Here is a 23,824-nt window from a genome sequence, read left to right as displayed (position 1 = left end):
GAAAGAACTGTTGTCAGTCAGGCAGCCCCAGCCCCGCGTTGCCAGGCAACGGGCCTTTGTTTACACTGACCCTGCGCACACAATCCTCGTCCAGGTTGATGATGCCTTTCCGCCTCCGCTTGTTCATGTCATTCTCTTCGGTTTGGGCATCTCCCTGCAACGGCAAAGAAAGCCTGGTAAGCTCGCGGCTGCCAAGGGATTCATTTCCACCCACATCCCTGAGGCCACAGCGTTGGCCTTGAACTAAAAGTGCGCACAGATGTATCCCTGCCTGTGAGCAGCTGCCAGCCTACGTGGAGGAGTGGCCCTGCACCGTGACCAATGCTATCCGGAAGCTACGGTCACAGTGGAGGAAAACTTACTCCACCTAGGGAGCCAAGGGTTTGCTTGGAAGAGTTGGGAATTATTTCCCAAGGTGTCCTGAGGAGACCTCCCTGTGACACAGGCCGGGCAGGGACTAGCTCTGCTGCAGTGTGACCTCGGGTGTGGAGTGGTGGAAAGGTGTAGTAAGGTGGGAGCCCTGTCTGCCCATGCTCTTGCTGTGCTGCCTCCTGAGGACCATGGGGTCCCTCTGCTCCTCGGGACCCTTTCTAACAAAGTGACGTTGATTCACCTTGGTGGGACTCATAGGATGCAGAGACTTAACACGAGCTGTCCAGACTGCCAAATTAAGTCTACAATTCAGTCACTATCACAATGTTTTATTAATTTCCAATAAGCATTAGGTATAGGCCGAGGACTAGAGGGACCACGCAGCCCAGTTTGCCCAGGACAGTTCTAATTCACTGCCTCCCTCCTACAGCACGGTTATTAACGGTCTGCCCATGGTCTCCCTATGGACAAACTCTGCTGCCTGAATCTGGACCTCTAGATCAGGGAAACTCCGCTTTATCCAACCCCACAGGCAAACACCATCCTGCTGTCTCTGGAGGGAAGGAGGAGGACTTTCTGGGTGAGTGAGGGGCTGGGCTGGGTGTGGAAGCTGGATCTGGGGCCTCCTCTGTGCCCTGCTGGGAAGCCCATCCTCTGCACTGGCCTTGGTCTGCCTGGCGCCCTCTCCTCCTGGGGCAGACCTCTCTCCCACCAGCCTGCAGTCTCGGGGCCTTTCCCTTGTGGACAGCTCCCCAGCACAGGGACCCTGCATCCCTTCTACAGGGTCCCCTGTGCTCAGTCTCTCCATGGCGAGCCCAGATCACATCCCAGCCTTTCCATCCTGTGGGAGCAGGAGGAGGGCTTCAGGCCACTCGCTCATCGTGGACCCAGAAACACAGCACACCTAATGCCACCATCCTAATTCTACCGCATCACAGGAGGGTCCTTTCTCCCCAGCCGCTCTGAAATAGCAATGACTCTGGGCCCCCCAGTGAGCAGCCCACTGCGCACCCCCTTTCCTCCAACAAAAACTCCACATCACCCCTGTCCTCTCATGTTTACCAGCACCTTTTCCTTTATTTTTTAAAGAAAAGATCAACCCCAGTTTAGCCATTGATATTTGTTCAAAAATTTGACCCAGGCAGCACAAAACAACAGATCAAAAGGTTCTGCCTTCCCTCCAACATTTCCCTCAGCTTCTCATAAATCATTATTTTGTGAATGGAAATAATTTCAGCCCAAAGGCTTGGGCAGACACCAAGAGAAACAGATGACCTTATTTGCAACAATGTTGGGTCTTAGAAGCACAGGCCATCTGGATGCCCAGCCCCACCGCCTGAGAATGCCACTCTGGCCCTGTGGTGGGAGTCTGTGAAAGTACAGAACAGCAGAACGCCTCACACACAGGCTTAGGGCTTTCCAATTTTCCCCTCACCTTAAACGAAGACTTGGCTTTTGTCCCCAAGAGCAACACAATTCAATCTTACTCTCTGTTTCATACTCAGCAGCTTGGATGGGGCTCTTCACACTATCAGAACCCAGGCAAGCCTCATCCAGCCATATTACCCGTTGGCTTCCAAAGCCAATCCCAGGGAGGGGTCCAGCCGGCAGCTCCTGGGAAGACCCCAAATCCTTCTGCAGGGAGAGGAGAGGGGCAACCTCCTCTCTTTAGATCCCAGGCCCAAGGCAACAAAACACAGACTATAGGGAAATTCAGCAACACACATACTCACACGGCATCTACCCTTCCTTATGGATTTATCACTGAAGCACAAATTCTCAACTCAGATCTAAGTTCCAACGAAAATGTTAAGAAAATTCAAATCTAGAGATACATCTTATTTTTTTTGATCTGCATATCTAATTTGGAAGCCAAAATGGACTCAGAACCCACAGCCTCTTGGACCTTGTGCTCTACAGAGAGCTGGAAGTGCAAGGAGAAAGTAAATGCTTTCGTGCCCAGCCAAGGAGAGCATGAGAAGAAACGCAGAAGTTACTTTCTTTTCCTGGTAATTTTCCCAGCTCTCACCCTAAGAACATTTTCTTATCATGATTTCCCAAGGATTTGGAAGACTCAGTATGCCAAAAGGCATTTATTAAACAAACTGGTTTCCTTTTTTTTTTTTTTTTAAATCCAAGGTACATCTCTGCCAATTGGATCACTTATTTGACTAGCATAAGATAACTATGTTCCCATACTGCCTGAGTTAATGTGATTTTTGGCTCAAAATAAACAAGCTTTAGTTAGCTCATACAGCCTAATTCTGATGGAAGGGTAGGTCTGGGTCAGAGGGAGAGAGGTTGGCCATTTCAGGGTATGGCCTGGTTGAGTCAGGTGGCAGCTATGATATTTAGAAAAAATGAGCAGTAACACGAGCAAGGGAGTCTGGTCTTGAAGGGATCACAGACCAATATTGTATTAATTACTTTCCAGCTGTGTGACCTTAGGGATAGTCACCTCGTTGTTCTGGCTTCTTTACCTGTAAGAAGGAGAGGTATATTGTCTAGCTCAGATGTTCTGAGGATTAATGAAACAGCAGATGTAAAATATTTAAACTCTAAAAGTGTTAGTTATACTAATGGGTGAGTTTTGGAAACAGAATTTTAAACATCTGTACTCTGGTTTAGGCCTTGACACTTAATACCACTTACCAAAATTTAGTCTCCCCAAGTTCACGTTTCCTCATCTGTAAAAGTGGGATGAGGATGTATTCCCAGCCTTCCACCAAAGGTAACATGAGGGGCAAAGGAGATGTAAATGTGGAAATGCTTTTAGGCTGCCATGTATAACCAACATTCACCCAAATGGCTTTACTCATCTGCAATGAAAGGCGTCGCTAAAGGCAAGGAAATATCATCCAGAAAGTCCCTTCCCTGTGCCAGGCCTGTAGGTACACCCACATGTGTCATCTCTGCAGCAGTGCTCTGATGCATAACTTGTTACCCTCATTTTGTAGACATACACGGGGGCTGTCTGAGAGCTTAGACTATCCCAAGTCTCTAGAAGGCCTGAGGAGGTGTTTACCTGTTTGGCTCCAAACTGCATTCCTAATCTTAGCTCTGCTCATAATCCTGGGCAGAGGGTGTGTGTGGGAAGCAGAGAAGGCAGCCTTGCAGTGGGTTGCAAACCATGGGTCCTAGATGCTGCTCAGGGGCCTGTGCCTGTCCAGCCTTGGAAACTGGTGCCCTGACCCTCCCACACCTTCCCCAAGTCCTTGCAATGGAGGGACTGGAAACCTAGTGGGAGCTTTAGTGGGTATGGGGAGGGCAGGGTTCTGTGAGAGAAATTGTGGAAGGGGAGTGAGAGGAGCCTTGTAGGTCCTTCTAGAAGGTAAGCTTTCCACTTGCTCACTGCTGTATCCTTAGCACTGAGAAGAGAAATCAGCCTGAAGCAGATGCTTAATAACTGCTGTTGAAGGAGTGGATAGATGGATAGAAGCAGCACTTTCTTGATAAAGAGGTGAGCTGGGAACGGGGCCTGGACCCCTCGGCCCAGACATGGACACTGAAGAGTCATAAGTGTATGAACACTATCCACTAGGGACCGGGGCTGGAGGAGAGGACTTGGCTGGGCAAGATGAATCCTGAGGCTTTTCACCTGGCTTTTGGGATGAGATTTTCAGGGCAGGTGACAGTTTGTCTGTTGTTCCCCAGGGAGTGGGTTTAGAATGGGACATAGCCAAGATGCCCTGTATATGCATACACATAAAATGTACCATGGGTAATGATGGTACTGCCCATAAATACAAGCACCACTCATGTCCCATAGGTCTAGGAGAGTACAGAGTACAGACAATTAGTACAAGTGTGAGTGTGAGTGTGTGTGTGCGCACATGAATGCGGAAGTGACAGAGCCTAAGGATAACGGCCCAAGTGTCACTTGTATGCATGGTGACAAGAGACTTAAAGCTCCAGGGAATTTTCCCATGCCAAGAAGGTTTTAACCACATATAGTGACACGTATCTGTAATCCCAGCTACTTTGGAAGCTGAGGCAAGAAGATCTCAAGTTTGAGGTCATCCTGGGAAATTTAGACAGACGCTGTCTCACAAGCAAAACAAAATTAAACAACAACAACAAAAAGAAGCTTTTAGATCTGCCTGAGATCACAGGCAGATTTATAAAAGTGGGCCATGGGCTTTGTGAGAGGAAAAGGTAATTTTCAAGCTCTCCCCCTTCTCCCAGTCCAGCTGCCCTGTCTTCAGAGCTAATTACCCCAAAGGGCCGCTGCTCATGTGGATGGGAAAATTACTCTCTATAAAAGTAAACAAGGTCCTCCATGGAGAAAATGCCTTTCATTTTGTTTGAAGTCTATAAGTCTAGCTAGGATTTGGATGTTATCAGGAAAATGGGATTAGGGAAGAAAGAATTTAATATCATCAGTGAAAACCGGGAGAGAGAGCTTAGGACCTGCCCGGCAGGCGTCTGTGAATCCTCTTCTGGATAGGACATAGTGCTGTGAGTGAAATATCCCTCCTGGTGCAGCTGTGGGGCAGCCTCTTGTGGAGACACCAGTGTGGGGGCGTCTCTCGAGAGCAGAGCTGTCTGTGTGTCTGTGCAGTACCAGGCTGGGGTGGACTCAGCACTCTGCTGTGGGAAATGTTAAAGCCAGAGAGCACTGCAGATAGGCTCCCCGTCCACAAAAGTGCCCGGATGTGCGTGGCAGGGTGGGAAGGAGGAACTTTCACGTGGGGACAGTATATAGGGTGTCCTGGCGACCAAGGCAGATTGTGACCCAGTAGACTTATTAATGCCCCTGCCCACCCAGAGGGAACACACTATTGTTTTGAGAAAAGACAGAAGAATAAATAAATCCCTTGCCAACGCTTACTTTAAGAATCAAATTTCTCTACCTATCCAAAGAGTGGGGGAAATTTCCAGTGTTACATGGGCCTGGCTGAGGCTGAGCTCCCAAGTGCTTCCCAGCAGGGTCAGAGGGAGGACGGGAGGGCGGCCCTGGCAGCCCTTGAGGGCCCAACTGGCCTCTGACTCCTGCCGCTGACCACCCTAGCGCTTGAGCCCGAGCTGGCCCAGCTGTTCCACTCGCTTGCTCTGTACACAAAGGTGTGGCAAGGAAAAGGGTCATAGCTCCCTCTCCAGTTCCCTGTGGGGCTAAGTGGTGGGAGGAGCACAGTAAGGGGGGAAAGGCACTGAGGGTCTGGCTCCCAGCAGCTCCATTAAGATGCACTGGCTTGCGAGGGGTGGGGCAGCCTGCAGCGGGGCTGTGTGGGCTTCTGAGGAAAATCGGCTGGGCCAGGGTGAAAGGAGACACAGCTGTCTCAGAACACGGCGCTGGCTCGGTGGGACACACAGTGGGTGGCACACCCCGCAGAGAGAGCTCTGAGGGCGAGGGCAGCAGAGGTAAGAGCAGCTGATGGTTGCAGGGCTTTGTGAAAAGTCTGCAGACCCCATGCTTCCCTCCCCAGGCCTGGCCCTGCAGTCCTTCCGCCCTAGGGAGGGGCACAGGCACGAAGCATGAAGCCCTCCTGCTCCGGCGCTTAGCCCACAGCTGCTGCAGCATTCCAGGGAGCAAGAGTGCAGGCCTCAGTGGAAAACTGACCCCTGTTCACATGATGAAGCGGGAGAAAGGAGGCCCGGCGGCCCCACCACTCCCTGGGCACAGACACTAGCAGGACAAGGCAGGACTGGGGAGGCACGGGGACCTGCTGAGGCTGCAGGACAGTGAGCTCTGGCTGGGGCACCTCCCACCACCCTCAACAGCTGCCCTGATCCCTCCAGTGGCCAAGCTCTGGCCCCATTCTCCATGATCTCTTTCCTCTGTCTCCACAGTCACCCATAAACGCACACTCCAGCCCTCTGACTCCTCTGACACCAGTGTCTCCAATCTTGTAGCAGAGCCTGCCTTCAGTGTTCACCCTGCCTGGCTTCCCAGAGGCTGGACATGTCCCTGCCCATCCTGTGGAAATGCTCTCCTCCAGGTTTGTCCAGCTCCCTTCCTGCCTTTCTGACTACCTTCATCATCTCTCCTGGCCGCTCTGCCCCTGCCAGCCTCTTAAATCTCTTGTTCTCTGTGGCTCTTAGTCTTTTCCCTGCCTTGCTGGTGTCTTACTTCCCAGCTAGACGCTAAGGTCAAACTTTACCTCACATTTGCGTGACTATCGTGGGATACAGATAAATGTCTCTTAATGAATGAACTAGTGAGTGGCAAAGCACCCATGGTCACCTGGGGCAAGGCACTCAGCTTCTCTGGGCCTCTGTTTGCATCTGTAAAATGAGTACATCACACAAGAAAATTTTCTCCCACTGAGATGCTACATAAGGGCACCATGAAGAAGTTACACAGACACTAAGGGTGCTGTAAGTCAAGAAAGTTTGGGAACCTCTTTACTAGGATCTGAGCTCCTCAAAGCCAAAGGCCACGTATTATTTACTTTTGCATATTTGATTCTTTTGCCCCAAACAAATAAAAGTAATACCCCTAAAGTTGCCACATAGTAGGGCCCAATCAACTCTTAACCGGATCGATGGATAAAACCACATTAATGAAACAGATGTGTAGATGTAACACCACCACCATGCTTTTCAGCCAGTGTGTCCCTGATCTAAACTGCTTAACAGAGTAGAAATCATCTCACTGCAACCGTGTAGGAGGAGGAGCAAATCTGGTTTACTTTAAAAAATATTTACCAGTCTGTTCTCTGTGCTTTCCACCATCCTAGAACTAAGTTCCTAAAACTAATAAGTCACTAAAGCCAGCTGTCCAGTGCCAGGGAGAAATTCCCAAGCACTCAGCCACTAAACCGAGTTTTATGCACATCTTCCATGACGGCTTCATCTGTGTGACTTATCGGCATAAACAGACTAAGGGCAAGACGTGCTTCTTCCTCTTACCCTGTGCACGTGTCCATGCGCAATGAAAAAGCAAACCAAAACCAGCCGGAAGCTTACCCGAGGGGTCCTTTTCCTGGGAAGCGTGAGGTTGAGATAGTTATTAGAAATGGAGGATTTGGCAAAGCTGAAGTCAGCGTTTTCTCCGTAGCTTTTGCGCCAAGAATCTGTTGGGAAATAAAAGCACCACTGAGATTTGGATCTCCAGGCCCAGGAGGTGTTGTTTGTAACCAGGGCACTGTTGTATTAAGGTCCCTCTAACCTAATTCCCATACCCTCAACTAAAGTAGTAAGTGGCCTAAGCAGGGGGACTTCTGGGGCTTATAGGCCTTGCCACTATGGAGCAATGAGCCCCTCATGGTACCTCCCAGACAGACCACAGATACACACAGAGTCCAGGGGTGGGGTTACCCCTCCCTGGCCTGAGTTAGGAGGGAAGCTGGGCAGCTCCACAGCAGACGACCCAGTGCCAGGAGCAGCCAGACTTGGGCTTGAGGACAGAGATGGCCCAGGAGCTGGGCAAGTCCCGTGCAGGTGCTCACCCACGGGCCGCAGCGGGGTGCCCCGGAAGAGCTCGTAGAACTTGGACAGGTACATGACCATGCTGAGCTTGTCGGGCTCCTGGGCTGATGCCATCTCTTTGCCGGTGGTCACTGGAGGAATCCCAAACTCACGTTCGGCCACATCAAACGCCAGCTGGTTGTTCTTCACAGCATCATCTTCATTCAAGGAGTCAAAGTTGCTGGAGAATCATTACAGTGTGGAGAAGTTCAGGGAGAGGTGAGACCAGATGAGCCCGCTTAGCCCAGGGGGAATACAGGGCTGACACTCAGCCAAGCATTGGGGACCCCAGCCCCTGCTCCTAATCCCCACGCCACCACCCCAGAAGATGGTAACCATCCACCTTTGTCAACTGAACGTGGGCCAGATCACACCTGGCCCCTGAGCTTGAAACATCAGAAAATAGAAAGTTTATGAGTCATTCTTCTTTTTGTTGTTTCTCTTAAGTGTTTCCACACATATAATGCCATCTTCGAAGGCCCAGACATTATTCTCAGTACATAGATAGCATGGAGAATTTAAAGCTCAGAGGACTGTAGTGGCTGCCCAGTGGCAGCCTGCTGGTAGATCTGGATGCTCTACCTGACTATTCAGTCTACAAGACACTGATGTGGGTCCCCAGGGGACCCTCTCCTGGGGCTGGGCTCCAGGGTACAAATGCTCAAATTGCCAAGGTGTGGCAAGTGGGGAGCAAATGCAATGACTGAGCTTGTGCCCAACTTTATCCTCACACACTAGGGACGGTGTTATGGTTTGTGTCTGGATGTCCCCCGCAAAAAGCCTCATGCAGTCATGGAGGGCAGGCTTTTCAGAGGTGGCTGAAACTAGAGTTTGTGATTGATCCATGATCCAATGCTAGGATTAAGGGTGCAAGTGTTACACCTTCCCTAAAGTGGGGCAGAAAGAGGTTTGTTTTCTCTCTGTCTCTGTCTCTGTCTCTGTCTCTGCTTTTGCTGTCTTCCACCACCACGAACAGTTGTCCCTCTTGCCATAAGCCACCCTACTTTGGAACCAGCTAACTATGGACTGAAATCTCTATAAACTGTGAGCTGACTAAATCTTCCCCCTTTAGCTTTAAGTGTTGGGTATTTTGTCTCAGCAATGACAGGAAAGTAACTAAGACAGACACAGATCAGAAACGCTGCTGACAGGCATGGTCCATGAAAAGGAAAGAACAAATGGAAGAGGAAACTCTAATTGAAAATAGGCAGAGAGAATCATTGATTCAGGTATGAGGCTAGCAGAGTGGCCTCAGTGTCCCTTGTCTCCAGGGTCCATCCTGGGCCCCAGACTCACATCAGCTCTGGCCGGAAGCGGTGGATGATGGCACAGAGGGCCAGGCCGCTGCGCCAGGATGTGGTCAGGTCGGTGACGCTGACATGCTGGTAGCCCTCGGTCTGTTGCTGGCACCAGGTTAAGAGCTTGTTGGGCCGGATATCTGACTCTGCAGGGAGGAAGCACAGGCAGTGAGGTCTGGGGACCTTAGGGGACTCCTCTGGATGTCCCCTCCTACTGCCATTATGGCTGGGGACCAGAGGAACCTCGTAGCACTGCAATATAGTGGGGCTTAGGCACAGCCCCCTGGAGGCTGATGTATGAGGGTTAGCTGAAGAGCCTGCCTGAAGGACAAGATGCTCAACAGGAAGTACACTGTCCTCTAACAGGACGCTGGGCAGGCTCTGGGTTGGAGGCTAGGGACACAGACTCTGCCAACAACAGTGGGTGATGGTGACATGGTGCTGAAATGCAGAGAAGCCAGGCTGCGTAGCACATGAGCAGGGTTGCCCTGATCCGGCCCCGGGAGGGGAAATCTCAACAGAAAGTGTCCGGGCAGGTGCCCTGGAGCTGACTCTTGAGGAGTGTCAGGAATTCATCGGCTAGAAGAAAGCATTCCAGGAAAACAGGACTGGGCAGTGGCAAGAATGTAGAAATCCTGGCATGTTTGTATAACAGTAAAATGGTTTATTACAGTAAACAGTGTATTACAGCAGTGGGGCACATGGTGTGCAGCGGGGAGGAGGGAGGGAGGCTGGGCTTGCCTAACCAGGGACAGGGAGCAAGGTCTGGGCAGGCAGAAGCAGCCAAGCATCTGTGGGCAAGAGAGGGACTCGAGGGGAACTGGGCATCAATGAGTTACTCCTGGAGCCATCCCTTCTCCTGCCATGAGGCACCAGCACATGCCCAGAGTTGTGCTGGGCCTAGGAGGAGCAGAAGGAGGGTAAAGCCCACAGAGCTCGTCATCCAAGTGGAGAGATGAGACTCACACCGGAACAAGAGGAAAATGAGAACGAGCCTGTAAGACCATTCCACAGTTCACTTTGCCAAGCCAAGTGTTTGACACACACTGACTCTCTAATCCTCATAATGCTCCTGCAGGTAGGTGCTGGCCTGCTCCTGGCCATTCCAGTGAGGGAGCTCAGAGCTCTTTCAGAGAGCAGAGGCATCTGTCCAAGTCCCACGAGTAACAGGCTACAGAGCCACATTGCCAGGGCTCCTGGACAGACTTCCTCCCTGCAAAGCCCATCTCAGTGGCGTGGCCAGGCCCCCAGGAGGTGACTTACCCCTCCTGGAGAGGTTGACAGATCTCCTCACTGAGCTGAGTCTCTCAAGAGGGTAGTGGTCCAGCTCCTTGGTGATGTACAGATGCTTTACCTACAAGCAAGAGACACTGCACGCTTGTCCCCCACCTCTCCCCAGTGCCAGATTCAGAGTTCTCTACTCGCCTGAGGCACTACTCACTGCCTGCCCCACTGCCGGCCTGAACTGCTGGGTGGCATGAGCCCCCGGCAGGGACCCCAGGCAAATGGGGTATAGACAAGGGACCTCAATGGGCCACCCAAATATGGGGGAAATGACTGAACGATGGTGAGGATATCTCACTGGATAATTTTTAAAATTTTACACCATTCTCTGTTCTAGTGCCTGAAGGAAGTGGGGACTGGGTGGAGCTGAATCAAAGGGAGAAACAGTAGAGTGTGGGACCATGAGTGATGAGAAAGAGAGAAATCTGGTCCAGTAGATTATGTGGGAGGAGCATAATCACACTGCATGTGCACAGTGACAAACTAACATATGTAAATACCGGCTCATATGCAAATAAACATGCATACACACGCCCCATACATGTTCCGGTGCCTCCTATGGGCTAGAAAGAATGCTGGCTGCTTTGTACTCCTGCATCTCCTGGGAGGGGACTTGGTCCCATCTTTGGGCCAACAGGCTCTGCTGGCCTCAGTCCTGGGAAGATGCCAAGAAACTCCCATCCCTCCACTCAGTGCGGTGACCCAGGCAGGGCCCCGGGGACGGGCCTACCTGATGGGGCCGGACGCAGTTTGAGTTGAGGTTTGGGTACCGCGTCCCTGGGTCCAACGTGTACTGCTCAAAGTTCTTGTTGATGTTCTCTGGAGTTGTCTGAGGCAACAGCCGGTAAAGACTTTCTCTGGAGGGAAGCAGAGAGCAGAGGTCACTGGTTGCTCTTGCCACCGCAGGCCCTTGTCCCCACCCTCCTCCTCTCCTCCATGCCCCTGGTTCTGGGGCTTCAGGCTGTGCTTGTCTAACCCTCCCCTGATGTGCTGGCACTCAGCTCCTAGATCTGCAAAAGGAGGGGAGGGTCACGGGGCGGAGAGGAAGGGTGTCTGGGTTGCAGGGTGCTAGCTTCCTCCCCAAGCAGAAGGCAGGGACCCAGGGCTGGAAGCACAGTGACCCATGGTTCCACTATAATCACAACTTGGCCACACCGCCTTCTGTGGCTAGCCCCTATGGCCACAGGCCTCCACACCCAAGATGTGCGAAGTGGCCGCCCCTGCCAGCCCCAGCTTCTCCCCGTTAGCCAGCTGTCACAGCCACGTGGCCAACAGCTGGGGTCTGGGAAGAGGCCCAGGATCTGAGCCATGGGAGGGGCCTAGGAGGTCAGACACCCAGCACAGGACACCCAGGGCTGTCCTGGAAGACTCCCTTCAATAAACCTCTCTGGGCCTCAGGTGAATGAGAAACATTGGTGAGCCCCAACTTTAGGGCTATGCTGGAGGAAGATTTATCTTGGGTATGAAGGGCCTCAGACCCTGGCCACCAGAGGAAGCCACTGAAGGAGGTGCACCAGGAGGGAGAGTGTCCTTGAGGACGCCGAGGATGAAATCAGGGCACATGGGGAAAGATGAGCACAAGATGGAGACTCCAGGTACAGCTGCTCTGACCCAATTCTTGACTGAGACTGTGACCCAGCCTGCCTCCTGCCAGGAGCTCTGCTCTCACAACTCACCTTTCGGCCAGCACTTCCAGGGGAGGCGTCCCCTGGTCCCAGCTCTTCACCATCCATGCTGTGTCAAAAGCCGCCAGGAAGCCTCGGGCACAGCCTGTACCCATGGGCCAAAATGGCTACAAAAGAACCCATGCGAAATTCCAGTTGATATGGATGCCTCACAGTATACTGTCCCATTCTGCCCAGCACGCTCAGATTGCCAGCCTGAGGGACGGGAGGGGTGGGAAGGGACAGGGCAGGAGCACTGCTGCCCATAAGGCTCACTATGAGCACAAGCAGCTGTGGCACAGAGTCAAATCTGAGGGTGGGGGACAGGTGCACAGCACAGCTGCTGAGGGCTCTGGCAGAGGGAGGAAGAAATCAGGAGACACTTCCTGAAAGAGGTACGCTGATTTCTCAAGACTTGCTGGATTCTAATCAGGGGCCATTGGGAGCGGTGTGGGCAAAGGCTCAGTGCCTAGAAAATGCCAGAGCCTGAGGGGAGAAGAGCCTGGCTGATGACGTAGCACAGTGCATAAGAGTGTTGTGAGGAGGGGAGGCTGGGTGGCAGGGCTGGGTAGAAGCAGACGGGTGCTGTGGGCTCAACCCAGGCCCAAGCTGTGAGTCCACACACAATGGTGAACAGAGAGCGTTTCAGCTGAGCTGAGTCCAACTCGCTCCACCAGCACCCACAAAGCATGGATTGGAATTGGATGCTTAACCCGGGATAAATACAAAAACACTCTTCAGTGCTTACATTATCATAAACTTGTATCTCTTCTAAAAAATATCCACTTAATCTAAGGGTCCTTGTGCTTGCAGATTTGACCAGGGAGGCCATGGCTGAAAAACTGGGCTTTGGGGCTCCACACCTCTCTTGTTGTTCCCTGTAAAAGCTCCCCACGGAAAGGCCATAAAGGGTCCCCCATGGGGGGAAGAGGTCTCAGCCAGCTCAAGGCTCTGAGAAGGATGCCTCATGGTCCAGACAGGGCTTCCCAATTTGTACTTTGACAAAGTCAGCCCAGAAAAAGCCAGAGATAAGAGAGAGAGCTGTGCCACCCACACATAGGCAGACAGGTGCCTGGGTATTGACTGGAGAGGCTCTGGGGCCAGGCAGCCTTGGCGGAGTCCCAACCCTGGCCAAGAGCCAGCACTTCCCCGGGATGCGTGACCACAGAAGCTGCCAGGCAGAGCCTCAACACAGGAACCTCTCCTGTAGCAGAAGCGAGGAGCTCCAAACACAGGCAGTACCTCAAGCAAGCTGTCACCCACAAGGGCCACGAGTAGCGGGTGTCCCTGCCGTTCGCGCACCAGGGCAGCATTCTCGGAGGCATACATGGAGGTGAAGTCAAACATGGCCACATCAGGCTGCCCGTAGTGGTTCATGGCAAAGTCTAAGGATGGCAGCTGGTAGTTGGTGGCAAAGTCTGCAGCTTCCCGGGCATAGGACAACAGGTTGTCCTGGTTCACGTTCTCCGCACACAGCAGCATCTCCGTGTCGATGTAGTCCTGGGGAGATTAAAACACGGGGCTGCAAACTTTTCCTCTGAGGGGCTGGGATCCATATCCACTGTTAGGCAAAAGGACTTGGAGTGAGTCTATACAGTGAGGTTAGTGAAAGGAGAAACAGAAAATCAGAGCCAAGGAGACATAAAGCAGAAGCAAATCGGCCAGCTGTGAGGGTTAACACAGCTGTGATTAAACATCAAGGGCTTCCTGGCATCCACAGCAAAAGGGAAATGTGATATGTTACAGGGCTTTCCTTATCAGAAAGAAGGAAGTATAGCAGTTCCTCAGGGAGGCAATCTTTTCCTGGCACTAAATTCTAAAAGCTTTGTCTCCCTAGGAATTTCAACAGAGAACACAGAGGATTGTCATGAACAGTGTTCTTTATAATGGTCTTGCAGCCAAGAAGGAGCACATTCGGTATGGCTGGCTCTTGTGATAACTTTTAACATGATTAAAAGACAAAAGAACAAGTCAGTAAATGTGACTTAATAATCCCCTGAGTTAGGTTAATGTGGTCCAGACACGCTACGCTTAGCAGTCAAACAAGACCAGGGAAAAAACACAGGTGCTTGACATAACTCTCTCGCTTCCTTTCCAGATTCAGTTACTCCTCTTCCAGTGAGGCTGAGGTCTGCGAACAGCTTGGTTTTGCTGTTAAGGTGTTTTTTGTTCTATTTTCCTGCTGGGGCAGAGACCCTGAGCTTAGAAGACTAGGAAACCCCTCCTGTTGGATGTCTAACAGTATGTCAGAGATGGAAGAAGTTTAGAATAATCTAGAAGTCTGATCTGTGGCTAAAGAAGCTAAAAGGCCACATTTCTCAAAGATGACACAAAAAGTACACACACGTTGGTGGGAAGGAGGACTAGGGTATAAGAGGAACACAGCTTTTGGGTCTGCCGGTGCACTTTTCAAATTTTAACACAGCCACTCTCTAACTATAAGTTCTGTGAGCTGTCTGACTTACTTCTGAGTCTCTTTTCTTTCCTGTAAAATGGGAACAATAAAATGTACTTCAGAGCCAGGAGAACTGTCTGACACTGTACACATAAAACCTGTAGCCCCATGCCTGGCATGTGGGATGTGCTCAGGGAGTGACAGTGCCTGCCCCAGTAATTCATGCTGGCACAGAAGGTGGCACACAGCAAAGTGTCACTGGGACCCGTCAAGGCATCAGTAAGGTGCAGTCTCATCTATATCCGGTGACCTCTTGTCTTTAGTTTTCTGACTTCAAATACATTGGGAAAATCTAATATTTCCACATTCCCCCCTCGCCCCCCACCAGACTGTACCCAGCATCAGCCTGGGAGTCCAGGGTCAGGATGGAGTTTTTGTTAGTGGTTTCCTTTCTGGTACTTGTTCCTAGAGTCACATGATCACTGGTGTCCCTTAGAGGTGTGGAGATGAATTGAGGGAAGAACAAATGGAGATCTCACACATTTCCCCTCCCTACAACAGGCCCCGGCCCCACTACAGGGGACCTGGAGAGCTGTGAGTATAAACACCATGCAGTGGAGACACCGTCAGTGTGGACACCCCAAGCAGGAGTGCAGGGACCTGGCTGAGAAAGCAGACCTCCAGGCTGCACGTGGCTGAGCACCCATCTGCCCCAGGCTGCTGCACTGGGAGTCTCAGGTACGTGGGTGGATGCAGAAGGAGCAGAACCTCTGAGCAGAGGTGGGAATAAGGATGTATTCAGGGGTGCTCTCCCTGAGGGAGAAGGAGGAGCTGGGAGTGTATCCCAGTCAGGGCCTGGGATACACTCCCTGCTCTTCCAGGGTAAGATGAGAGCAGATTAAGTCATCCTCGTCCACCTGTGCTGTGAGAGAGCCTGAGATGGGAATGCGGAGGGGCTTTGACAATTTTCAAGGAGCCAAAGCACCACAAACAATATGCCATTGCCAGGACAAAGGTGCTGAGATGATCTGAAGGTGACTTCAGTATCCCAGCAGGCTGAGTACTTGGCCAGTGGATCACAAAACCCAAGTCATACTTTGCCCGACTGTCCAGGTTCTCTTTGCAAAGTCACCCATTATGGTGACAGTTCTGGGACGGCTTTGTCCTATCTGGTACAGCTCCAGAATGAGGGGACAACCCTAGGGTGGACTCCTGGGGGCACAGGGAAGACAGGATGCTACCTCCTCAGACAGACAGACAGAAGTGGGCTCCAGAGTCTGAGCCCAGTGCCCACACTTCAGCTGCCGTGTTCCACCAGTTCTGTGTAAGCTCAGGTCGCAGCAAAGACCTGAAGCCTTAGGGAAGAGGCCCAGGGGAAGGCTGGGTTACTAACGCACCCGACCAGCTGCCAGCATAAGCTAGTGAGAAGACAGGCACATTCTTCACTGAGAAACAGCAGGGAATAGTCCCAAGCTACCCGGCGCTAGGCTTGGACCCGGACAGCAGCTGGCCCGGGGCTGCACGATCCTTATCGTGAGGATGCAGCAGCAACAAGAATAGGGCTCTGCCAGGGCTGAGGCCTGACCGATGGAGCTGCCAGCCCAAGAACCGACACCCCACGGGTTTCTGCCTCCCAACCCAGTTCTCTGCTTACACTAGGAGATGCGGAGCCACAAAACAGAAGCCAAGAAGTCACAGCACACAAGAGCAGGTATCCAAATAAGGCCACAGTGACAGAGGGAATCTCCACACCTTTCACAGGCCAGGCTGTGCGAGGCGCTGTGTGCATACATGCGTGTTTATTTGCCCTGTTCAAGTATACTTTCAGACAGAAACGATCACTCCTGTGTGGCAGATACAAAGAGTGAGGCTCAGAAAAATTATAAGCAGCTCGCCCAGGACCCTGAGTCCATATGTGGCAGAGCCACGCTTCCGCTCATGTCTTTCTGATTACATCTCTAGTGATCTTCCCCCACATCATGGCAAGGGGACCAGTGAGGAATGCACAAGTATGTCCCAGCATGACAAGGAACCCCCATCTGTCTCCAAGTGACATACCACATTGCAGAGAAGGGGCACGGCCAAATGAGACTTGCAGAAGTCAAAGGCTATGCTGACCCACGTTACCGGGGTACCACAGACCTCTGCAGAAACATCCCTGCGGGTAGGGGCACAGGCTCATGCAGTGCCCGGGGCAAGGAAGGCGACGAACAAGTGGTCCATTCCCCTCCTCCCCTTGATCAACCAGGACAATGTCTTCCCCCACACCTGCTGATGCTGCCAGCCCCGGTTACCACGGGGAAGACAGGTGAGCAGTTACAGCCAAGAGGTACGTACATTAATGATGACACCTTTGTCGAGCAGGCTCTGCTTCTTGGCAGTCATGACAAAATAGTGGGTGCAGTCCTTGTAGTAAACAATGTTCTCTAGATCGATCCCTAAAAAGAGAAGTATTCACAGACTCAGTTAACCTCCCAGTGCCCACCGTGTACTAGGAACTGGACTTTGCTTCATTATACAGGTCTCATTATTTGTCTGCGCAATATTCATGTGAGACTCATGTTTCAGACATACAGTACAAGGCTGGGAAAGATAACACAGGAGGCCAGAAGTTACCCAAGTCAAAGCATCTAGCTTTGACAGTCACAGGATGACACTGTTTCTTCTAAAACTCATAAACAGCTATTGGGGTTTGTAGACCAGAGCTGGGTAAGAAGTGCTGCAGAAGGTCAAGAGCTGGCCATGGTCAAGGCCATGATCGCTAAGCAATGACACAGCAGAATTAGAATCCAAGCCTGTATGGCCACAAGTCCCATCCAGCATGCCTTCCAAGTGGCCAGAGCTGGCTAGGGCTGTGGGAATCCTCTATCTCCCTGTACATGAAAACCCAGGTGAACTGGTAGGAATGATTCACGTTAGAGGCCTGGGTTGTAGCTTGCATTTTCTACCAACTGCAAACCCTCTTACATACTAGGTTTCTGCATTTAAAGCCGTGCTGTGAGATGAGAGCTTCGGGTGGTCCCTGGCCAGCTGCACCAGTTCATCAGAGAACTTAGTACAAAAGCAAATGATCAATCCCGCATGCCAGACCCAGTGAATTGGAAACTCTGGGGACGGGGCCAGCAGCCTGTGTTCTAACAAGCTCCCCAGGTGATTGGAAAGTTGGAGAACCACTGGCTTAGCTCTTCTGTTTTCTTGGCAGTGCTGGGAATGGAAGTCAGGGCCCCACACATGCTATGCAAGTGCTCTCCCACTGTACTAGAACCCCAGCACTGGCACAATTTTTTTGAAGGGAAAGAAACAGATACTTGACAACCCATCAGCATCCTCCACAAGGCATGCTGGGTTACCATAGGAATGCCTTTTTACTGTTAAATAGGAAAGAGCCATCGTACAGAGGGCCCCCAAGAGAATAAGAGGAAGTTCACCTCTGTCCCGTGCAACTGCCCTGCTGTGAAACAATGGCTGAAGGTGACAACCACCATGGAGTTTGAAGGAAGCTCATTAAAATATCTGGAAAAACACACAACATCTGTCCTAATTTATAGTTGGTGGTTTAAATATTTGTTTTCTTGGATTTTGAGGGGAAGGAAGGGTTAGAGAATTCTTCAATCATTCAAAAAGCCATACTATGCTGGAAGGAAATACTAAAACACTTAAAAAAATAATGCAACTGGAAGATACCCAGAAGGGGAACAGTAGGGTCAAATAGAATTTAGCTGTTCTGAGGAATATTCATATTAATTTCCATAATGGTTATACTAGTTTACATTGCCACCAACAATGTAGAAGGGTTCCTTTTTTCCTGTTGAAGATATCATAATGACACATGCTTACCCATGGTTATAGTAGCACAATTCATAATAGCTAAGTCTCGGAAGTAGCCTATATGCCCACTGATAGATGAACAGGTAAAGAAAACGTGATATTTGCACACAATGGAGTACCACCCTAGGAGAAGGAAGAGTCAATTGAGTCCTCTGTAGGAAAATGGATGCACCTGGAGGCCATAATGTTAAGTAAAATAAATCAGACACAAGAGCTTAAACATTACATAAGAATACATGAAGAGAAAAGTATACATAAAGAGAAAAATAAACGACAGATCACAGGAAATAGAGAGACACACCTTTTGCAAATAGGAAGGGGATCAAGAAATGGAGAGACAGGGGAGAAGAGTGGAAGAAGGTGATGAAGAATTGAGATATGTTATGTATATGTACCTGCTCCCCACAGTGAGCATAATCATTATGTACTACAAAGAGACACTAATAAAAATACAAATTGAAAAACAACTAAAAAAACTTATGCTACTGTAGAGAACCTCAGAGGGTCATGTGACAGGCGTATGTCACTGCGGCCAGCAAGAGGCATGGTCTGGCTCAGTCACAAATCCCATTCCTAGAAAATGAACTTAGAGAAGAGATTCAATAGGAGTTTCACCTATAACAGTAATGCAAGTAATACAAGGTCTAAATCAGAGGTCAGCAAATCTGTTCTTCTAAAAGGCCAGATATAGAACAAAGGCTATATTGTCTCCATCATAAGCACCCGTGGTGGAATCAGCCACAGACAATAATGTAAATAAACGGGCAGGGCTACGTTCTGCCAATCTGTATTTATGGACATTGAAATGTGAATTTCATATAATTTTCCGTGTATCACAAAATATTATCCTTTTGATCTTTTTCTTCAGTTCTTTAAAAATATACAAGCATTCTTCACAAAACATGTGGCCAGCCATATATCTGCTACTTCCTGGCTTAAATACTTAGGTAAACTTACATACTTGATGACATATCCTGAGGCTTCCAAAAGTGACCAGGAGGAGGATTATGCTTAAAATGTGATATTAAATGAGCAAATGAGAAATTGGACAAAATTTAACATGTGATACTAAATGAACAAAGAATGACAAAGAATATGGGGACCAGGCTTAGTGCTAGAGCCATGAAAAAGTAAACATGCAGGTGGGAAATTACTGAAGAAGATTATATGACCATGAAGATGTTCCTTCATGGTCAGATGGTCAGACAGAGGGTGACTTATTTTTGGTATAAAGATTGCATCTAACATTGTTGTTAGACTGCCTTTTCAAAGAAAAATGTACATTTTCAGTAAGGTTAAAAAGAAAGGAACAAAATCTGGAACTGACTTGAATGGGAACAGGTGATTCACTCTTCTCCCTCACCCTGCTTTGCTTTTCTCCACCATCTTTATCGCCAATTCAAGCACCACTGGTTTATTTGTTTCATGCCACCCACCCCCATAGAACGTAAGGCCCAGGAGAGAGGGATGTTGTTGCATTCATTTCTCCAGCTCAGGCCTAAGATCAGCATCTGACATGCAGAAAGCATTAATAAATATTTGTGAAGCGAATGAATCAGTGTCCTCTGTCCTCCAGGGCCAAGGCTGGTAACAACTGCTGCCACAGTGGGCCTCCCTAGATGTCCCTCATTGGGAGGGGCAGCTGATGCAGGACAGTAAAGCACCTAGGCTTCTTCAGGCACCACCCCCTTGCTGCTGGCTCCCTTCTCAGAGAGCTGCCTGAACCTCACACTGACCCCTGGCACACCTGACCACCCTGCCTTGGGGGGCTGCATATGGGTTTCCTTCCTAGACAGGGAGCTACTTCAGATGGATCACGTCATCCTTGACTTTGCACCCCATAGTTCTGAGCACTGGCATACAATGGACACTCAGTAAATGTGTACTGAAGAAATAAATTCATGCTTATTTTCTCTGTTTGTTATCTATATTCATGAACAATATCTAGAAGATTCTCTCAAGAAACTCTCCTGTCCTTTGGAGGAACCCTGCCCATCCTAAGGAGAAATCTCTGCTTCCACACATTTGAATCCAGCAGCCCTGGAAGCCAGCATTCCCTTTTGGGCCTGTTAAAAAAAAAAAAAAAACACAGACAAGGGCCAGCTTTGGAAAGCGGAAGGCTCACCTGTTTCTTCTTTCAGGTCCTGGAAAAATTTCTGATTGAAGATGAAGGCCACCCCGCTAATCTCTTCCACCTTGGCCTCAGCCGTGCTGTTCCTGTTGATGAAGTTGGCGGTGATGGCGATGGCCAGCTTCCCGCGGAATTCCTTCCTCCTGAACCCTGCATGAGGAGAGGGACGGGTGAGTCCACCTCTGGCTTTGGTGTGAACACTGAAGCAGGATAGAGACGACTACTCCTGGTGCCTGGCAGCCAGGGAAACTAGGATTCTGGACCCAAGAGAATGGAAACTGGCAGAAATGCCAGGCTTGTTCCCAAGCAGGATGCATGTCACCAGTGACTTCTGAAGTCAGTGGGATTCTGCCCTTTTCCAAATTCTGCAGGACCAATCCCTTAGTTAGGCACTGACAAACGAATGGCTGAAGTGACCGTCTCCAGCAGATAGTCACAGGGCTCAGCCTCCTAGGACGTGATGGGCACGTTGCAGTGACACCCATGGGGAGCCACAGCACTGGGAATTGCATGGTTCTAACCATGTTGTTAGCCTTTTTCATGTTTTTGTTTTTTTTTTTAAAGTAGGATTATTAGACTGAATTCATACAGATCAGGGATTTTTAACACTTTTTTTTATATCTCCATTTGTTATGGGTTGTGTTGTGTCCCCCAGCTGTACATTCACCTATTGAAGTTCTCGACCTTAGTACTTCGGTAGTAGGATGAATGTGACCTTATTTGACAACAATGTCACTGTAGAACTAATTAGTTAAGATGCAGTCATATTGCAGTAAGGGGGCCCTACTCTAATATGAATGATGTCCTTATACACAGGGGAAAGCGGGACACGGAATGCACAAAGGGAGACTTTCATGTGAGGATGGAGACTCAGATGAGGGTGGTGTTCAACAAGCCAAGGAACACTGAAGGTTGCAGAAAACAGCAGAAGCTAGGGGAGAGGCAGGGAAGCCGTTCTTCATCAGAAAGACCACTCCGAAGAAGGCCTGATCTTGGACTTCCAGCCACCAGGACTATGAGGCAATCCTTGTGTGCTGTCCAAGCCACTGTGGTACTTTGTAGGGGCAGCCCCAGGAAACCAATGGAATTCCAGTGACTGGCGCTCAGTCCACATCCAAAAAATACATAATGAATAGGGAGATTTCTAACTAGCAATTAATTTAGTACAGCACTCTTAATTCCTCAAGTCTCTCTTTTTTTAAAGTTTTATTATTTTTTTGAAGTTGACACATAATTCTAAATATTTATGGCACACAGTGTGGTACTTTGGTTACAGTGTATATTAAGCAATGATCAAATCATAGTAATTAGCACATCATTGCCTCAAACATTCATTTCTTTAGGATGAGACCATTCAAAATCTCCTCTTCTGGGTATTTTGAGTGGTACAGAACATTACTGTTAGCTATGGCCACCCTACTGTACAATAGAGCATCAGAGCTTATGCTCAGGGTTCTTGGTTTTCAGTGGTTTGCATGAACATCTTTTTGAATGGTGGTGAGTCAACAGATCACAGCAGGGGGTCATATTTCAATAGCATCTACTCCTTCTCCTCCTTTTTCTATGCATCTGATGTTTCCAGGAGTCCTGGAATTTCCCCCTGCCACAGGCATACTGCTCATTTCATTGACCACAGGTACCCACTGCTGTGGTCTGACTGTGTTGCCCCAAATCCATGTGCTAGAAACTTAATCCCCAAATTCATATGTTAGTGCAATTTGGAGATAGGGTCTTTGGGATATGATTGGGCCATAAGGGTTCTGCCTTCAAAAATAAATTAATCCATTCATGAATTAATGGATTAACAAGCAGGTGATCTTGGTAGTGGCTTTGTTACAAACTTGCTTGGCTATGTAATATCCTCTACCATATTTTGATTAAGAAGCACCATGCTCTTGGGCTTTCCAGCCTCCAAAACATGGGCTTAATAAATATCTATTCTCAATAAATTATCCAGCTTCAAGTGTTTTGTTATAGCAACACAAAATAGATGAAGGCACTACACTATCATATAGGTAGAGACTCAGACATAACTTTCCCCTCATGATTCTCACCATGAGGAAATGCTCTCCATCCAAAATTCCTTTGACAGAAACCTTGGGTTTCTATTTAGTACTTGTATGGTTTAGCTCTACAGTGTTCACTGTGGGGATCCAGGTGGTTGGGTCTAAGTGATTGGGATCATGGACTCATCCACTGATGAGTTCAGTAGCTACATGTATTGTTAAGGTCCTGGTTGGAGGTCACTGGGGGCATGAGCTAGAAGGGTGTATTCTTGTCCCTGGCTTCTCCTTTCTCTCTCTGCTTCCTTCTTGCCATGATATAAGCAGCTTTCCTCTACTACACCCTTCCACCATGCCATTTTTTCCTTGGAGCCAGCCAGCCATAGACTGAACCCACTGACTGTGAGCCAAAATAGACCTCTCTTTTAAGTGTCAGGTCCTTTGTCCCAGCAACAGGAAAACTCACCTACACAGTACCCTTCCTTCAAACTATTCTTCATTACACCTTTGTCAAAGGATCAGAAATGGCCATTATTCTCTAATCTAGTATTTCTCAACTGGGGGTGATTTTGTCTCTCAGAGTGTACTTGGCAATGTGTGGAGAAATTTCCGGTAGGTTGCTACTAGAATCTACTGAATAGAGGCCAGAGATACTGCTAAGCATTGTGGGCAAAGAATGATAACCCCACAGTAAGAACTGTGTGGCCCTAAAGGTCAATAGCACCAATACTGAGAACCTCTGCCCTGACTCACCTATCTGGTGCCAAGATCCTTAGATGGCTCTATTCTCCCTTCCCTTCCTTTCATGTTCCTAAAATGCTCGAGCTGAGTGTAGATCCTTAATTTTCAGATATTCAGACTTAAATTTTATTAAGTCACCAAAATTACCCAATATTCTAAGAGTGAGACATCCGGATTGGCACCTTAGAAATGGGCATGGCGGTGACAAGCTGTAGGTGTGGCAAATGGCACTGGACGTATGGCAGATAGGAGGGGCCTGAGCTAGAAGGAGCAGACATCCTGAGCTTCCTGAGCTCAGTCCTGCTCCAGGGCATATGTTCTGTTCTCAGAGAAGATGCCCTCCCAGGCCCAGATATCTGCAGCTGTGGTAGCTGGGGGGCAAGTTCGCAGAACTGTAGAATTGTCCTGAGTCTAACAGGCGCTATTTGAGGCCATGTTGTTAGCAATCCGTAGTCTCAAATTAGAACCCTTAGTATGGATTAGTACAAAATGTGGCCTAATTAACCCGGGGCTGGGGTGGAGCAGGCTGACATGTTTGCTGGCAGTGGAGGTTCCGTCTCACCCTGACTTGAAAGCCCGTCTTGCTTAGGATCCAGACAAGCATGGCTTTGCACCCCGGCAGCCTGGCAGACATTATCTAACTGCGGAGCAGTGAGTGTGCTTAAGAGTTATGAAAGGAGAGGGGCTCCTCCTTCCCT

At 49.5% G+C, this 23,824-nt stretch overlaps 1 protein-coding gene and 2 long non-coding RNA genes across 13 annotated transcripts in view; 2 read left to right on the top strand and 1 right to left on the bottom strand.

Moving 5' to 3' along the window:
* Window positions 1–23,824, bottom strand: part of Mical2 (microtubule associated monooxygenase, calponin and LIM domain containing 2) — a 203,410-nt gene that overhangs the window by 104,738 nt on the left and 74,848 nt on the right. For 8 of the 10 annotated variants that reach the window (XR_001233109.1, XR_001233110.1, XM_005380297.2 and 5 more), the window contains 10 exons: window positions 20,377–20,532; window positions 16,761–16,861; window positions 13,271–13,528; window positions 12,041–12,156; window positions 11,095–11,221; window positions 10,344–10,434; window positions 9,079–9,226; window positions 7,764–7,963; window positions 7,282–7,388; window positions 71–154 (listed from right to left, as the gene is read on the bottom strand). Coding sequence is in view for 7 of the 10 variants with exons in the window: in XM_005380297.2 (XP_005380354.1) it covers window positions 71–154; window positions 7,282–7,388; window positions 7,764–7,963; window positions 9,079–9,226; window positions 10,344–10,434; window positions 11,095–11,221; window positions 12,041–12,156; window positions 13,271–13,528; window positions 16,761–16,861; window positions 20,377–20,532 (1,388 nt within the window). In the remaining 3 variants the exon portion in view is untranslated. Of the gene's footprint in view, window positions 1–70; window positions 155–2,799; window positions 2,853–7,281; window positions 7,389–7,763; window positions 7,964–9,078; window positions 9,227–10,343; window positions 10,435–11,094; window positions 11,222–12,040; window positions 12,157–13,270; window positions 13,529–16,760; window positions 16,862–20,376; window positions 20,533–23,824 lie in introns of those variants that run through there. The other 2 variants (XR_001233111.1, XM_013511827.1) reach the window with 2 other exon arrangements.
* Window positions 89–20,475, top strand: LOC106148016. Of its 2 annotated transcripts, XR_001233113.1 has the most exons (5): window positions 89–176; window positions 803–952; window positions 3,739–3,832; window positions 14,985–15,161; window positions 20,393–20,475. It is a non-coding gene; the product is annotated as an uncharacterized LOC106148016 (long non-coding RNA). The 2 variants fall into 2 exon arrangements; XR_001233112.1 differs by lacking the exon at window positions 3,739–3,832.
* On the top strand, window positions 20,465–22,331 carry LOC102013598. Its single transcript, XR_260199.1, has 2 exons — window positions 20,465–20,552; window positions 21,199–22,331. It is a non-coding gene; the product is annotated as an uncharacterized LOC102013598 (long non-coding RNA).

The sequence above is a fragment of the Chinchilla lanigera genome, unplaced genomic scaffold (assembly GCF_000276665.1).
Source record: "Chinchilla lanigera isolate Chin_1 unplaced genomic scaffold, ChiLan1.0 scaffold00013, whole genome shotgun sequence".
Classification (NCBI taxonomy): Eukaryota; Metazoa; Chordata; class Mammalia; order Rodentia; family Chinchillidae; genus Chinchilla; species Chinchilla lanigera.
The sequence above is the reverse complement of the archived record's forward strand: the minus strand, read 5'-3'. Positions and strand labels throughout refer to the sequence as shown.